Source organism: Oncorhynchus mykiss, chromosome 12 (genome assembly GCF_057628025.1).
Source record: "Oncorhynchus mykiss isolate SJ-2025 chromosome 12, ASM5762802v1, whole genome shotgun sequence".
Lineage (NCBI taxonomy): Eukaryota > Metazoa > Chordata > Actinopteri > Salmoniformes > Salmonidae > Oncorhynchus > Oncorhynchus mykiss.
Window position 1 is genome coordinate 70179279 of NC_143033.1, and position 13913 is coordinate 70193191.

A 13913-nucleotide genomic window follows, 5' to 3' on the forward strand; every position below is an offset into this window, starting at 1 on the left:
CATTCAAATGTGTAAAACGTGTAGAGGCGTGGGCCAATGTAAACTGTGTGGTAGCGTCAACAAACAACTATTATAACTTCTACACAAATGAGTCATAGAGCTTAGTCTTCTGAATACTACTGTAAAACAAAAAATAAAACGAAGTACTACGCCTAAGGGTAAAAATAATAGTCTGCCACTAGATAGCTTCTGATCTCCACTTCAGACCAGTCTCTTCCCTTATCTCCTGATAAACTGTTCCTCATTTCTGCCCACCTGAACCAGAGACTCACCTTTATCGGTCCAGTGCTAAAGCAGATCTTCCTGTTCTCCGGCGGTGCTTCCTCCTCAGCAGGCAGTCCCGGGATCTCAGAGCAGCTCGACTCTGGCTCGTAGGGCTCATCTTCCTCCTCCTCATCCTCATCCAGCTGGCTGCCGCCGGAGTCCTCTCCGATGCCGCTGTATGCGCTGATGTCCACCAGGTCGCCCTCCGAGTAATCATCCTTACGAGACTCCTCCTCCAGGCCATCCTCTTTCTGTCCCTCACATTGGGGCCCTTCCCCTGGCTCCTCCCTGTGGCCCCTCTCTCCCTCCTGCCGCCCTACCATGTCACTGGGGCCCCCAGAGGCCTCTCCATTTTCCAGTGAGGCGTGGATCTCGGCCTGCACCAGCCGGCTTCCTGCCTCGGGTGCGGAGGAGTCCTCTTGGTCCCTGGGTATTGGTTCCCTGCCAGGCTCGCCCCCGGTACTTGAGCCCCTGGCTTCCTTCCCTCTCTCCCTCTCAGGCTTGGCTTCGGTAGAAGCAGAAGAGGTCCTGTCCCCTGTTTGTGGACTTCCTGAGGAGCCGTTGTCGTTTTGGGGAGCTGCTCTGTTCCTGGGGCTTCTGGGGGAAGCCTCCTGGTCCAAGGGTTGGCTGCTCCCATCCCCCTGACTTCCTGGGGGCAAGACTTGCACCTTCCTGGCGATGATTTTGGAGTTGAGGCATTCCGCTGTTTTCGCCGGAGTGGGGCTTTCTCCTCGGGAGGGCAATGGGGACGTGGAGGAGGGCCGGTTCAGGTTGTTCCTCAGGTCACCCTTCTCGAAGACAGCGCTTAGCTGGCTAACGGTGGGCGACACCGCCTCACCGGCTCCCCCTACCATATCCAGGCAGTCCAGAGACTCAGTGCTGCCATTGAAGCGCACTACCACATCCAGCCGACTGTCCTGGACCGCGGATGAAACCGGACGCTCCTTCTTGAGCAGGATGCGGTTGGTGGCCGACTGCTTCTCCTGCAGCTGGCGCTGCTCGAAGATCTTCCTCGTCTCCTGCAGCTTGGAGTATCCCGCTGAAGCCCCTCGGGACCCGCCGACTTCGCCGCCCTTGGGGTCGAAGCGGTTGACGCGCTCGGAGACAGTGGCGCCCAGCTTGAGCAGGGCGCTGTGGTTCACGTCCTCATTGAGGCTGCTGGCCCTGGGCAGGGACAGCCGCACCGCCTGGTCATTGGCCTTGGACGGGTCATCCTCATCGCCAGGCGACTGCATCTGCATGAACATGTTCTTGATGCGGTGGACATTGGAGCCGTACTGCCGGCGGCCCCTGCCGGTAGGCCGTGGCGGCTTTCCATCCTTGGCAGCATCGTCCCCATTGGCGGCATTATTCAGGGCGTCGTGGGCCTGCTTCAGAGCCTGGATGCCCGCCTCATAGGCGTTCCTGTGGGGGGACGGGCTCCGGAGGGTGGAGCTGGCACTGCCCGCCGATGGGGGTTCAGTCTTCATCATGGTTAATCAAACTGAGCCACTGAGACTTGGAAGTAACAGCATAGCTCCTCTGTCTTCCTCCCCCTGGATGAGAAAAACAAACAAAACCACTCAATTTCACCTGAGGGAGTCTGCCTGCCACATAAGGTAGACAGACACAAATGCAATAACCGCATTGAGTGATAGTGGGGAAGAGACAGTGGGTTAGTGAAAATGAAAGGAAGATAGATAGAGATCTTGCACACAAGAAAGGAAGGGAAGGATGGATAGAAGCTTGAAAAGGAGCAAGTTAGAGAAATCCAAGAGAGAAAAAAAATAGAAAGCTACACACGTGGGTGTGAGGGAAGTTTGTGCTGATGTAAATAGGAGATTTGCAACGCCCCAGGCTGTAACCTACCTATTCACCTACACTTAGAAAGGAGAACTGCAGTGAATGATATGAGATAAATATGATATGACTAGTCTAGGGTTTACAACAATAACACACAGATAGCAAATTGGAGTAGGCCTGGCAGAAGTTCAACTTGTGACGGATTGCTTGTGCTGTATCCCTTAGTCATTATATCATTTTGATCGCTAGGATTTCTCTCAGCTGCCTCAAGATTTCTGGTCTCACCACCGACAGCAAAAGCTGCTGCAAAGTAGAAAGACACCACAGGGTCTTAAAGCTAACTGTATAACAATAATCCTCATTCATGTAATCAGAGCCATGAGTCTGTTTGAGAGAGGACTACAAATCCAATGTCTTTACGGTCACTCAAATACAGTATATAACCAACAGTAGTCTTCTGGGAAGGCTTTCCACTAGATGTTGGAACTTTGCTGTGGGCACTTGCTTCCATTCAGCCACAAGAGCATTAGTGAGCTCGGGCACTGATGTTGGGCGATTAGGCTTGTCTCACAGTCGGCGTTCCAATTCATCCCAAATGTGTTATATGGAGTTGAGGTCAGGGCTCTGTGCAGGCAGTCAAGTTTTTACACAGCGATCCTGACAAACCATTTCTCTACGGACCTCACTTTGTGCACATGGGCATTGTCATGCTGCAATTGGAAAGGGCCTTCCCCAAACTGTTGCCATAAAGTTGGAAACACAGAATTGTTTAGAAGGTAAATTGTGTGTTGTAGCGTTAAGATTTTTTGCGTTGCTTCCAGTGGCAGTTTGGAACTCGGTAGTGAGTGTTGCAACAAAGGACAGGCGATTTTTACACGTTATGCGCTTTAGCACTCTGCAGTCCTGTTCTGTGGGCTTGTGTGGCCTACCACTTTATGGCTGAGCCAATGTTGCTCCTAGACACTTCCCAATAACAGGACCTACAGTTGACCGGGGCAGCTCTAGCAGGGCAGAAATTTGACAAACTGACTTGTTGTAAAGGTGGCATCCTATCACAGTGCCATGTTGAAAGTCACTGAGCTCTTCAGTAAGGCCATGTATCTGCCAATGGTTGTGTGCTCAATTTTATACACATTTCACCAACAGGTGTCGCTGAAATAGCCAAATCCACTCATTTGAAAGGATGTCCATATACTTTTGTTTATATTTTTATTTATTTAACTAGGCAAGTCAGTTAAGAACAAATTCTTATTTTCAATGATGGCCTAGGAACAGTGGGTTAACTGCCTTGTTCAGGGGCAGAACGACAGGTTTTTACCTTGTCAGCTCAGGGATTCAATCTTGCAAACTTTTGGTTACTAGTTCAACGCTCTAACCACTAGTCTACCCTGCCGCACTCAGACCATGTAATAGACTAAATATGCCTAAATGTTGTTGAAAATCACGTACAACATACCAGGCTGGACCATAATTATGCAAATACCTGCCACAATGCCTTTATTCTTCAAATCAGCAGCACTGTATTGATCCAGTTTCCTGTTATCGTATATTACCATGGCGACACCTTATCCCATGAACGTTCTAATTGTATTTACAAAGAAAGCACAGTATCCTGCTACCACTACACATAGGCCTATTGTATGTAAACGGATGTAGTCTACATGTCATGTATGATGTCAGTTGGATTTAAATATGATATACATAATGCCTTTGATGAGAATCTATCCAACATTGGGCCTAATTGAAATCGGACAGAGAATCCATATATCCGCATTTGATCAGTGCCATTTCAATGAATGGAATAAGCTATTGCAACAGCCTATGCAGACAGCACAAAGGACATCCTCTACAAAACACGAACACAATCTACCCTAAATTCTTTAGTCATGGAGCACGCTATTTTGTCAGTGACTCATCTTCTCAGCGTATAGACCATTCCGCAATTTTTGACACAAAATAGACATTTTCTCAGCTACAGTCCAACAATCGTACGATACATTGTATCAGGAAACGACACGTTCCAAATAGGTGGTCTGTAAAATGTAGCAACGTGTGTCTGATGTGCAACGGAGCATCTAAAATAAACACATGTCATGTTATGATAGGTTTTTGTTGTGACTAATAGACTACCAGGCAGACAGTCAGTTAGGATTACGGAGCGCTATAGTTTAGTCTGTTCGCTATAAACGCTAGCACGCTCAACAAACTATATATATATACAGGACATGTATTGTGGAATACACTTTCATGAAACATCCCCGACAATACCCTATGTGCGTCCGTCAAAACGCCGTGTTGTCAAAAACATTAGGACCCTGCGGAAATTAAGGGCCTCGAACACCTCGCTTGCATGATGGCTGTACATCGCTTCCTGCATCTTCTGCAGTTGGAATAGCAGTTATTTTCTCTACAAGAGCAAGATAAAAGCAAAAACATGTAATGTCGTTACATCTTTACTAGGCTTGGTTACCGTACCTTGCTCACAGTGTTTCGTTCAAGTTACAATCCGTCTATTATAGAATCCATTGTGTCCACGTTCTGTTTTCGCTTCTGATTCCCTTGCGAGCGTAGCGAACTGATGCCTTTGCTCGTTCTCTCTCTCTCTCTCTCTCTCCCTCTCTCTCTCTCTCTCTCTCTCTCTCTCTCTCTCTCTCTCTCTCTCTCTCTCCAACCTCCCCCTCCTCACCACCAACAGCATATGGCATCACAGACAACTTTAACCCTTGATGTAGAGCAAAACAAAATAGACTTGAAGATTCCCCCCTAATTTATCTTGCAAAAGACATGCCTCTCGTAGGGCTATTGGCTACAATACATTCGGGCCAATAATCGAACAGGCCTATAGATGATTTATTATCCCACTGAACCGGCTGCTAGACCTATGGGTTTATAGCCGATTAAACGTCACATAAAATTACGTTTTTATACAAATTACTAATTTCAGCACCCAAATAATTACAAATGACATTGTATTTGCGTGTATAGCCCATTATAGCCCAAAACCATTAGACCGACTGGTGACCAAACGCCAAAAGCTGTTACACTTAGCTCGATCTGAAATACATTAAGTAAAAGTATAGCTCAATGAAATGTTACACACATAATTAAAAAATGTAATATAATGAACAGTAAAATATATATATCGAAGTGGTAGTGGTTGTTACATTGTTAGGCTGTTCCTTGGAATGGAACAAAAATGTGTGAGTCGGCAGCGACCTCGTGAGTTTAATCTGTGAAGACACAAGAAGAACAATGGTTAATGCTCACGATTCAAAAGCCATCACAACATCTTCCAAAAACACGATTAACTATTTTTGACGGGGTGGTATGCTAGGCCTGTTTTACTATTTGTCTGTGTGTACAGTGCACCGCAGTGTAACAACAGCCAGTGGAACCTCCAAATGACACCAGTTTCCTTTTGACACTTCATCATAGGATTATCCAAACCCAATGAGGTTTTGTTAGATCGTTTATCGCGATGGTGATAAGTGTGACGAGTTTCTGTTCTTGGTTTGTGGTAAAAATTGAAACAATCCTTTGCAGAATGTCCCACTTCCAAGCAAACACCATTTGCCACGGGCAGTTGCTCTTTAAATGCAGGGACAAATAGGATTTCTCTTGAGCCTAATACAGTTATTCATAGATTACAAAAAAAAAAAAAATCTCTTTATCGTTTATGGGTTTAGGGGGTTTAAGAATGCCTAATCTAGATGAGATCCTTGTCGAGTTTATCAGATAGGCTACAGGCATTATAGTGCCTTTTCATTACATTAAACATATGTTGTCTAAAAGTGTTTACATTTCCTTTATCAATGTATACTGAACACAAATATGAATGCAACATCCAACAATTTCAACGATTTTAATCAGTCAACTGAAATAATTTAAATTAAGTTAGATTAAGCCCTAATCTATGGATTTCTCATGACTGGGCAGGAGCGCAGCCATGGGTGGGCCTGGGAATGCATAGGCCCACCCACTGGGGAGCTAGGCCCAGACAATCAGAATTAGTTTTTTTCCACACAAAAGTGCTTTATTACAGACAGAAATACTCCTCAGTTTCATCCGCTGTCCGTGTGGCTAGTCTCAGACGATCCCGCATGTAAAGAAGCCAGATATGGAGGTCCTGGGATGGCTTGGTTACACGTCATCTGTGGTTGTGAGGACGGTTGGACATACTGCCAAATTGTCAAAAATTATGTAGTAGGCGGCTTTTGATAGAGAAATTAACATTACATTATCTAGCAACAGCTCTGGTGGACATTCAGCATGCCAATTGCACGCTCTCTCAAAACTTGATACATCTGTGGCATTTTGTTCTGTGAAAAAACTGCACATTCTAGAGTGGCCTTTTATTGTCCCCAGCCCCAAGGTGCACCTGCATAATTATCATGCGTTTTAATCAGTTTCTTGATATGTCATACCTGTCAGGTGGATGGATTATCTTGGCAAAGGATAAATGCTCACTAACAGGGACGTGAACAAATTTGTGCACAACATTTGAGAGAAATAAGCTTTTTTGTACAAACGGAACATATCTGGGATCTTTTATTTCAGCTCATGAAACATGGAACCAACACTTTACGTGTTGCGTTTATATTTTTGCTCAGTTTGTATTTTTGTTCAGTTGTTCTACAAACAAATGACCTCTTGACATAAAGATGTCTTATAGTAGCCTATCCCACTGACCACATCAGGGAGCATGACGTTGTTAATTACCAGCCCTTTTTGGTTCGAGGTAGAACTCTTTTGGGTCCCATGTAGAATCCTCTGGGGAAACCCTTTTGGGTTCTAGATAGCGTATTTTATCCAACGTGTGTAGGTTACTACTAGGCTAGTTGCACATATGGACTGGAAAGCCGAATATACATGGTAGACATGTATATAAATGAAGGTCTCTCTAGAAAAAAAATGATTTTTATCTCAATGAGACTAACCTGGAAAAAAATGAATGACAAATAGGGAATAAACCAAGCCATCTCTTAAAATGCAAGCCTATCCCACTGAACATGACAATAACATGCAGGATTAGAGGGAAACTTGTATTCTATGAGGGATGCCATTGTTTTATGTTTTGTAAATTGATAGAGTCATCATTTTTGCACTTAGAGACACTTTGCCACCATTCTCTGGGCACCTCAGGTGGAAAGTGGCATGTTAAAGATATTTTTTAAGATATTAAATTATAGGCTTCTTTTTATAGGCTCATACCCATGTGATTTGCTCACTCGCCCTCTATAGAAAGAATACCATAGGCTATATACTGAATTATAAAGGCATTGCAAAAGTGTCATTATTTTGTATTCCTTTTGTGTTGTTTATTTAAAGAACAAACACCGTCTTCATGTTCAGTCTTTCCCTAGCCTCTTATACGTGTTGCCCTTGCCTTTCTTTCTGTTCGGTTAAGGTTAGGTGGTTCCTCCTGTCAGTGTCACCACAATGGTCCTTGGGCATATAAAACACTCCATTAACAGACCTGATGGGCACAGAGGACATGGTGAGGAAACCATGTTCTAAAATATCTGTGTGTACATTTGTTTTTACCTTACAGTTTATAGTGGGATTCCATCTGTCTAGTCTCCACGGAGAGAGATCATTTCCCTCTACCACCAGGTTCTAACGTGCAGTGGCAGAATTATCATCCTTTGGGGTTAACCATGGGTCAACACAGCAGAGGAAAGTCTCAAATGGCACCCTATTCCCGACATAGCACACTACTTTTGAACATGGCCCATAGGGCTCTGGCAAAAGAAGTGCACTATTTAGGGGATAGTGTGACATTTGGGATGCAGCCCCAGCTGTCTAAACCAATGACTCAACACTGCAGACTTACTGCAGAGAGAAGAGGCGGGATGGTAAGTGATGTTGCCTTGACGGAACCCTATATATCCCTACATATCAGCACATTCACTATATACCATGAACATATTAAAGATGACTTGTATCATTCCTACCTATTGATAATAGGACTAGTGGTAACAGTAAATACAGGTAGTGGCAATATTGTTATCTTCAACCTACTCAAATGTAAAGATGCATTTCTACTGACCATATGTAGCCAGCAGATGGCAGAGCAACAAACCTCACACCCCTACTCTTCTCCAGCTTGGATAACAAAAGAGAACTGTGTTCCTACAGTGTGAGTCTGTGAGAAAATGCACATTATTATTAATATTGATGGGCTTAAATGATTTATTTGTAACATCCTCGAATATCCACATCCACATTGTATAATAAAATGAGTATTTAGCTGCAAAGCGAGTTGTTTTATCAAACATATTCTGTATATGTGGCCCCATTCAAGATTCAAAGCCACACCTCTGGTGGTGTTACAAGCAGCATGCTGCAGCCAAGTGCCACCAGAACCAAATGATGTAGGGTCCAGACCACTGTACCTGCAGCAGGTTGGCTCACAGCAGGCACTAGTTCTCAGGGAGATTCATTGCAGCTGAGGCCTTGAATCTCTCAACTCGAGTGCGGCCCTCACACACACACACACACACACACACACACACACACACACACACACACACACACACACACACACACACACACACACACACACACACACACACACACAACTGTGGTGGAGTCTCCATGGCAACGCCTCCCCTGCCTGTGGTCATGTGGCTGCACAGACACACACACACCGCAGTAATGACCCACATTTGTGCTGCCTGTTGTCTCTCTCTATCTGGAGACTCACTGTGGTGAACGACTGGAGCCTCCCCAGGCAACATGTGATGCATGTGACAGACAGCCAAAGGGACTCAATAGCGACTGCGGGCGGTGGTGGTGCACATTTTGTCAGGCATCACGCCAAAATACTGTAATGACCCTGGGTTTATACGCGCGGATATCGACTCTGCCACTTGAGCATGCTTTTTGGGGCACAGTCGATAGCGCGCTGGACTTCGGGTTTAGTAGTTCGAGAGTTCGAGGCCTGCTCCCTGCCTGTTTCATTACAATACGTTTAATCTCACGGCTGTGATCCACAAGCAGCGATGCTTTGCCAAGCCACGCTAGCATTGTCCAGCGTGGCTCGTCATGTGGTTGCTAGCAAGCCGACAGCATGCCCGGTAGTGCTAGGTATCAACAGCCTATCCAGTAGGGTCTGGAAGTTATATTGGTAAATTGCGCTGCGATATCGCAGAGACTTTTGCATGAAGTTAATCTTTCCCCAATTTAAGTCCCTCCCAAGACTAGAAGTCTCCATTCGTTCTATTCCTTTAGCTTTGCTTTCTATTGCCTCAGGGCAGTGGTTCCCAAACTGTTCATATGCCCCTACCCCTTCAAACATTCAACGTCCAGCTGCGTAACCCCTCTAGCACCAGGGTCAGCGCACTCTCAAATGTTGTTTTTGCCATCATTGTAAGCCTGCCACTACGATATATTTATTAAACATAAGAATGAGTGTGAGTTTTTGTCACAACCCGGCTTGTGGGAGGTGACAAAGAGCTCTTATAGGACCAGGGCACAAATAATAATATTATAATAATATATTATTTAGCTCATGAATATCCCTTCTTACATATAAAACCTTAATGTTAATTGAAAATTGTGAATAACTCACCACAGGTTAATGAGAAGGGTGTGCTTGAAAGGATGCACATAACTCAATATTGGGTTGTATAGGAGAGAGTCTCAGTCTTAAATAATTTTCCACACACAGTCTGTGCCTGTATTTAGTTGTCATGCTATTAAGGGCCGAGAATCTACTCTCACATAGGTACGTGGTTGCAAAGGGCATCAGTGTCTTAACAGCGCGATTTGACAAGGCGGGATACTCTGCAATTCACAGAACCGCTTGTTGCAATTTCGATGAGGCTTTCTTGTTCAGATGTCGCTAAGTGGACTGGAGGCAGGGCATGAAAGGGAAAACGAATCCAGTTGTTTGTGTCATCCGTTTCAGTGAGGTACCTGTGTAATTGCGCATCCAACTCACTCAAGTGCTTCGCTATATCACATTTGACATTGTCCGTAGGCTTGAGTTCATTTGCACACAAAAAATCATACAATGATGGAAGGACCTGTGTGTTCCTTGTTAATGCAGACAGAGAAGAGCTCCAATTTCTTTATCATAGCCTCAATTTTGTCCCGCACATTGAATATAGTTGCGGAGAGTTCATGTAATCCTAGATTCAGATCATTCAGTCAAGAAAAAACATCACCCAGAGGCCAGTCGTGTGAGAAACTCGTCATCAAACAAGCGGTCAGACGTGAAAATGATGGTCAGTAATAGTGATGGGCATTCCAGCTTTTTTCACTGAGCCGGCTCGTTCGGCTCAGCTCACCAAAAAGAGCCGGCTCTTTTGGCTCTTTTGGCTCCCAAACAGCTCTTTAAAAAATGTATGTTTTGTATTTTTTCAAGTCAAACAGTTTGCGATAGTTTGACTATGATTGGCGTTAAAACAATTCTAATTAAATTATTAAATGAAATCATACTCTCCCTTAACAAACCAATCCATTGTTAAATACATTTGGTTATGAAAAAGAATGCTATTAAACATTTGCATTTAAAGTATAACTTTTTAATGTACATAAACAAACTGCATATAAATCTAACAATACAAAACGAATACAATCTGAACAGCAGAATAGAATATTGCACCATATCAAAGAAGAATAAATAACAATGTGCAAAACTGCAGCATCCCACTTAAAACATGAATCTGTTCCCTCTTTCCTCTCCTTTATTGCCATGTTATAACCAGCATCACACAGCAATGCTGACCATATTTTGCTTTTATGAGAGATTTGCATTCAGAAATGCAAGCTGCCTCACTTTCGAGGGGCTGATGCGGTTTCTTCTCTCAGTAATTATTTGTCCCGTTTTCGAGAAGACCCTTTCAGAGGCCACTATGCACTATGAGTATCTCTGTCATGCCTTTAGTAAGCCGTGGGTAGACAGAGGTCTTGTTCTTCCACAAGCTCAGAGGATCTGCAGATAATGCAGGAGGCATCCATTATGGCATCTGCTGAGGGATTCCTTCGTGCTGCATCCCCAGTTACTCTCTCATCAAACAGCATTTAAACAGCAGACGTTTGTGGCACTACTGCTGGTGATTCTGCTCCATCTGATTTCTCTTCTTCCTGTTGCCCTGGTGCCTGAGCCAGCTGACTGCTGGGGATGTCCCTCCCTGCTGCTGAGGTTATTCTTTGAAGAGCCTCATCAATCGCTCTGGCATCACTGAAGGCTAACTTCTTAAACCTGGGGTCAAGTGAAGCGGTTTCTGATAGCACGTGATTATATTCCATTCTGTGGAACTTTCTGTCCATTGATGAGCATAGGGTGTCCATCAACTCTGTCACTTGTCCTGTGGTTACATTTGCTTCTCTCTGGCGGCTGGCTGTGATTCGCCGCAGAGCCTTACACAGGAGTATCATTTTTGAGGCTGTCACATAGCTGAAAAGAGAGAACAGTAACTTATTAGTTCAGGTTCATGTTTTGTCTACTGATACTACATTCTCATCTACTGCTCATGTACATATATAATGTATATAGCTGCATTGTCGCTAACACAACAGACCACTTTTCCATCTACTTGCTCAAAAGCAGTCCAGAACTCAAAGCAGTCCAGAAGACAGCTAGACATCGAAAAATCTTCAATGAAGTGACATGTAACCGATATGTAAGAAGTGGTTACCCTTGATGTCCAGCAGTCAGTGGTAAGGTAAACTGCAGTAGCTTTTTGGACTCTTTCCAGCGCTGAAGCCTGTGTGCTCTCATACAGTTGTGGAATAAGTGATTTTGAAAGGGTTTTCCTGCTTGGAACTGTGTACATTGGATGTAGACTATTGCTATAATTTCTAAAACCTCTGTCCTCCACGATCGAAAATGGCTGGAAATCAGTGGCAATCATTTTAGCCAATGCAATATCAATTTGGCCTTGTTTTGCTACAGACATGGACTTTGGTATAAACTGGTCCATGCTGTGGGTCGCGGAGTAGGCCTACTTTCTCCAAGCTCCGCTACAGCTAGCTTCACAGTTGGGTGCACAGTTCGCATATGCCGGTGTAGGTTGTGCGTAGAACTGGCTTCATATGAGATTTTGTTTTGGCAAATTCTACACTGTGCTCTAACATTGTCTACATTGTTCAAATGCATCCCAATGCTACTGTGCTTCCAACTCATTTTCCAGCTGTTGTTTTCACAACTGTCCTTCCTCTCTCTACTCGGCTGCTAAGTGTGTGACTTTGAGTGAGTTGGCTCGGCCCTCCCTCACACATCTTCGGTTCATTGGTTGACACTGCATGTCTGATTGACAGGAACAACAGGTGAGGCTGTTAGTCTGAGCAGACAGTCAGAACGAATGTGTGTGTGCTTGAGCATTTAGGCTTATATTATTTAATTTAATTAGTTCATTCTATTCATTTAAATCTTTTGATTATTCATATCTTAATTTTTTCCGTATTTTTATAAATAGTGCCCAAAACGTCTTTCAAGCTGTCAGGCATTCCCTTGGCTGCAAGAGCCTCTCGGTGGATGCTGCAGTGTACCCAAGTGGCGTCGGGAGCAACTGCTTGCACACGTTACCACTCCACTACGTCTCCCTGTCTTTGCTTTTGCGCCATCAGTACAGATACCAACTTTGGCAGTAGCTACAGTTTGGCTACATACGGACCGTTAGTGGAATTCCAACGAGAGAGAGTAACGGTTAATGTGATTGGATGTTCATTATTTGACTGGGCTACCTGTATTTGACGTTGTGTTGTTATTTCGCTGAACGCTAGATGGTTTCATTTTTTTCGGGCAGTGAAACGAGAAACGAGGCTACTCAGGTGAGAGAAGAAAAACCTCGCCCAAGTGTACAGTATAGCCCAATTGGAAAACATAAATGGACTGTTTGAAAATATTAAGATTTGTATTTGTATTTGTTTTTATGTGAATCGCATTTTTATTTAGCGCAACGCCATTCTCAGTTTGGGAATACCTGCCTCAGGGGATATATACATCTACTGTTTTTAGAGTGCCGCTAGGCCTAGTCTATATGACCCGAGCCACCTGGTTCCACAAGATGGCAGAATTTCCTCTGTTGACATTATAAAAAAACTGTGCTCTACAAACAAACGGCACAAAAACAATATGCCCACCGTGAATCAAAGAGTTGGTCACTAACAAAAATGGAAACAACAGAGCAAATGCAAATTCATGCAATGCAAATAGTTGATCTACTTCATTTCTATGGCCAATATACAGTATCTGGGCTTGGTGCATGACATGTAATGAAAGCAACACAACTTACTAAAACAAGCATGGTTTGTGATAAAAACAAGACAGTAATAATCTCATCAATTCCAATGACTGGAATTTTACATACAGAATGTGGCTTTAACGATCTGTGTGTGTGTGTTTGTGCATGTGCATGTGCATGTGTGTGTGTGTGTATTACTAGCCTTATGGGGACCAGAAATCCTCACAGTGATTTGGGGACATTTCACCAGTCTCCCCATGGAAAAGGCTATTTTAGGTTTACGGGTTAGATTTAGGGTTAGGGTTACCATTAAGTTTATAGTTAGGTAAGGTTAGGTATTAGAGTTAGGGTTATAATTAGGGTTAGGGCTTAGGTTTAGGTTTCAATCAATTCAATCAATTATTTGGTCCCCACAAGGATAGTAAAACAAACGTGTGTGTTGCTACGTGTGTGCTTGTGTGTGGATGTGCCTGCATGTTGTCACACTTTTCTTGACATGAAGTCCAGATTGAGACAGGGTATAGAGAATATCAACAATATAGGAGAAAAATAACCTAATTATCTTTTATTGAACAATGATTATAACATTGTTATAAAGATCCTTCTAGAGCGAAATTACAAGGGCATTCATTTACGGAATGAATTATCCAATTTCACAATATTCCTTCATGA

The 13913-nt window shown here is 43.9% G+C and overlaps 1 protein-coding gene across 1 annotated transcript in view; it reads right to left on the reverse strand.

The window, feature by feature from the left end:
* LOC110538071 (neurabin-2) overlaps positions 1 to 4786 on the reverse strand; it is a 58294-nt gene extending 53508 nt beyond the window's left edge. The window contains exons 1-2 of the mRNA XM_036938112.2: positions 4522 to 4786; positions 273 to 1799 (exon numbers count right to left, since the gene is read on the reverse strand). Coding sequence (XP_036794007.2) covers positions 273 to 1736 — 1464 coding nt within the window. The 5' untranslated portion in view covers positions 1737 to 1799; positions 4522 to 4786. The remainder of the gene's footprint in view (positions 1 to 272; positions 1800 to 4521) is intronic.
* Positions 4787 to 13913: the final 9127 nt, after the last annotated feature.